This window comes from Aptenodytes forsteri, unplaced genomic scaffold, assembly GCF_000699145.1.
Source record: "Aptenodytes forsteri isolate BGI_AS27 unplaced genomic scaffold, ASM69914v1 Scaffold61, whole genome shotgun sequence".
Taxonomy (NCBI): Eukaryota; Metazoa; Chordata; class Aves; order Sphenisciformes; family Spheniscidae; genus Aptenodytes; species Aptenodytes forsteri.
The window spans coordinates 633626-637498 of record NW_008794443.1 but is presented as its reverse complement, the minus strand read 5'-3'; the positions used below and the strand labels follow the sequence as shown (position 1 = coordinate 637498).

At 57.9% G+C, this 3873-nt stretch overlaps 1 protein-coding gene across 1 annotated transcript; it reads right to left on the bottom strand.

Annotated features, from left to right (window-relative positions):
• Positions 1-1533: 1533 nt before the first annotated feature.
• On the bottom strand, positions 1534-3873 carry NECAP2 (NECAP endocytosis associated 2; the record flags this gene model as incomplete). The annotated part of the gene is made up of 6 exons (XM_019474711.1): positions 1534-1622; positions 1774-1951; positions 2337-2445; positions 3019-3100; positions 3576-3680; positions 3783-3873. Coding segments are annotated over 6 exons (654 nt in total), but the record flags the coding sequence as incomplete, so codon positions are not given.

Below are 3873 nucleotides of genomic sequence, written 5' to 3'. Positions count from 1 at the left end.
AACCACAAAAGCTCATCACGGCCCCTCCGAGCCCGGAATGGGGAGGGAGGGAGGGGAGGGGGGTGTTAAAAAAAATAAATAAAAAAAAAAAAAAATCCCTATTTGGCATCAAAACCATTTTATTATTCGCTTCGAAGCGTTGCATCTCTCACCTGGGTTTGCGGGCTCGCCGCCAGGCAAAGTTAAGCTCCGAAACCAAAACGCTCGTCATCCGGTTGGAAATGGAAATAACGAAAACCTGGGGCGCTGAAAAAAAAAAAATAAGCAGGACTTTGCACTGAAAGGCCGTAATATAAATAGGTAAGAAAATATTTATTTGTTTAAAGAGGAATCTCAACCCCAGCTCTGTCAAAGAGACCGACTCCATTCCGTCCTTCATCGCGTATATCGCTTAATAAAACGTCCGCAGAAAGAAGTAAAAATCTGTCTTCAAAATAGAGGAGGGGAAAAAAACAAAACAAAACCAAAACCAAAACCTTCCCAAGAGCAAGAAATGAGGAATTTCAGCATCAAAACGCGGCGGCCCGGCTCCCCGCCTCCCGCACCGCGGAGCCGAGCGCTCGGAAAAAAAACCGGGGCGACGCTCGGCGTCTCGGCAGGGCGTTCAGTCTGGATGTCGCGGGCGAGGGGTTCTCCAGGAGGATGCTCCCCGCCGAGGGGAGGATTTCTCCAGCCCAAACACGCGAGGAGAAAGCGGAGGAGTCTCCGAGGAGGCTCCATCGCGTAAACCTTCAGCGGAAATTACCTCAATTGGGGCAGCGCTGCGAGCGGGAGTCCCCCCTGCTCCGAGCACTCGCTCACCCTCTCGTTAAATTAAGGAGAGGAGACGAAGCCGACGGCTTTTTTTGCGGAAGGGGAAGCCTCGGAGGTTTGCTGTGAGCCGGGGAGAAAATAAAAGCCCCCCCCGGCCCCCCCCGCGGAGGGCGCTGGTGCGGAGTGTTTTAAGGCACGCGTTCCGTTTGCTCTCCGGCACTTATTTCAGCATTTTGAGGCCGGGGTGGGGCGATTTAAGAGCAGGAGCGGGGTGTCCCGAAGCCCCAGCTTTGGTCCTGAAGGAGCCGACAGCCGACCTGGAAAGAGAGAAAAAAAAAAAGAGGGGGGAAAAAAGAGGTTTTAGACGTCGAAAGGGACTGCAGCACAGGGAGGGAGGAAAGAGGCGGGGAAAAAAGAGGTTTTAGACGTCGAAAGGGACTGCGGCACACAGGGAGGGAGCTGGGCAGCCAGAAACGGGTCCTCCGGCGTCGCCCCAAAACTCTCCCCGCTGCACAGAGCGGCCCAGATCAGTGGGGGAAGAGGGGGCGTGCCGCCGGCGCAGGGAGGAAGAGGAAGGCAGCGCCCACGGACCTGCACCGAACTCAGGGAATTTGCAACGCAGGCTGCCAGAGCCGCTTTTAAATCCCAAAAGGGGCGTTCGGATGGAGCGGCGCCCCCACCCCAGCGGGGGTTTTCGGCAAAACCAGCGGGATTTGGTCCGGATGGGGGTTTTCTAACGCCGGGGGGATCGCCCACGCCACACACAAACCCCACACAGCCTCACCCCGAAGCTTTGGCGAAGTCTCCCCAGGCATCGGCGGCGGCGGCAGAGGGAGCAGCAGCGGGCGGCGGCCAGGACAAGAGGGAGTCTGTCGGCAGCCAGGAAAATCAGGAAGAGAGAAAACAAACATCAGGAGTTATTTCCCACCCTCATTCCCAGATTCCCCCTCTGTTTTCCCAACTTTGATGGATAAAACCGACTCTAAAGAGCTTTACGGTCGTCGCTGCGTGACCACGGACCTGTGATGGGGGTGCCCGGGAGCTGGGCGGGCGCGGAGAGCGAAGACGGCCGCTCTCCGGAAGGACAAACCGGAGCGGAAGATTTTCCTCCGGGAGGTGGTGGGAGCAAGCTCAGGCCCCCAAGACCCACGGGACGCGGTCTGGTGTTCCCCGTTGCTCCTTCTTTTTTCTTCATGTTCTGAAAGAAGAGACGGAAATTTGGGTGGTATCACGTTTAAATCCCGAGCCGGAGGCGGGATTCCTCCCAGCCACAGCTCGCACGAAGCCAAATCGCTTTATTCTGGGGAAAAAAAAAAACCAAACCCCGCTGTGCTGCGACGTCCCACTGCTGGAGGAGCAAGAGGGGTCAAACCAAGGATGTTTTTTACCCGCAAATCCCCACCACGAACCCACAGACCCGGTTCCGTAACCGGGAACTGTAACACAACCCCCCCTGCAAATCACTGCACGCGGCGTTATCACGAAGGGCTCTGCACCGGGATTTCGGGGCGAAGCCACCGCTTCCTCTTGTGCCACCCAAGGGAAAAAGTCGGGAGCGGATTTAGCCGGAAAAAGCCCCTCACCGCAATGTTGAGTTTGATGGTTTGCCCCTCCTTGAAGCCCAGATCCAGTTTGGGTCCCTGATCGGGGTTCTCGGCCTGTCTGGCCAGCTCGCTCTGCTGCCTCACCCACCTGCAGGAATTACACGAGCAGAAAAGGACACGTCAACGACCAGCCTGAGGCTCTCCCGGACAAATCCTGCCCGAGATCATCCCCTCCGCCTGGCAGCAGCTCTTTAAAGGCGCTGGATGCGATCCGAGACCTCGCCTGACGGAGTGACAGGGTACGGGCAGCGCCAGGGGAACGATTCCCACCAGCGGCCGCCAGCGCTCAGATCCCCCAGCCAGCAGCACATCCCATCCTGCCCCAAAGCCCCACCGTCTGCCAGCAGCTGGAGCAGCATCCCCGTCCCCCGGGAGCAGCCCCTTACCGGCGGCACGTGAAGAGAAGGAATTAGGGAATTTGCCCAATTTCAGACTGGGAAGCCCAGTTTGGGATCCCAGTAAGACAGGCTAGGAAATATTTGAGAGAAGGAGAGCTGCCTGCGCAAAGGCTGAGCAGAGAAACAGGCATTTCCACCCCTTTACGCCCCGCTCGCCCGCTCAAGCGCGACAGGAGCTCACAGCTTCCTCTCCCCCACCGTTTCTGGCGGAAATCCGCAAAAAGAGTCAAGCTGAGAGGACACAGGGAGAGGCACGAACTCACTTAAAATGGTCTTGGAGAGCCACGTTGAAGTCAAAAGCATCCCCTCGGTCGACAAAGCCGACTCCGATGAAAGCTCGGCGGCCTGGGGAAGGAGGAAGAGCAGGGGCTGGAATCGCAAAGCAGCGGAGGAAGAGGGAGGGGATACCCCGTCCCGCACACCCCCGTGCCCGCCGCCTCCTCCAGCTGGAGCTGGGACTCCGGAGCCTGAGATCTGGGACTGGAGGTATCTTTAGCTTGCCGGTTGCACGTACAGGCTTAGTAAAACCGGCTTTTGAATTAATATAAGCGAGTCGAAGCAGAGGTTGGCATCACGGTGATGATCCTGCACGCAGAGGCGTCCTCACGCTAACGCCGAGCAGCAAAATTAAACCGGTTTTATTCCTGGTGAAGGACAGAGCGCGGCTGGCGCGTGGGAGCGAGATAATTCGCCTCTGCCACCGTCTGCAGAGAATATTTAGCCCTTGAAAGGCGGAATCCTTCACAAACAAGAGCAGCGAGGGCACTGAAGGCTGTCTGAGGTGATTCCCCCAACCTGTCCCCCACGCATCGCGACGTACCGTTCCCGTCTTCGATCCGGATGACGAAATATCTGCTGGAGTCCGTCACGCTCTCCACAGCGATGCCAGGGAACTGCTCCACCGGCGCCTGGGCAAAAAGTTCCCCTGAAAAAGAGAAACGGGAGCAGGTTAATGCCAGGGCGTAGCGTCTTCCTCCCCACGGAGAGGCGCGGAGCCGTCGCCTTCCCTCCTCCTCCTCCTCCTTACCCGAGGTCTTGTCCTCCAGCTTAATGAACGCGATCTTGCCCTTGGCCGTGATCCGCAGCCTGCCGCTCCACGCCGGCTGGGCCAGCGGCCC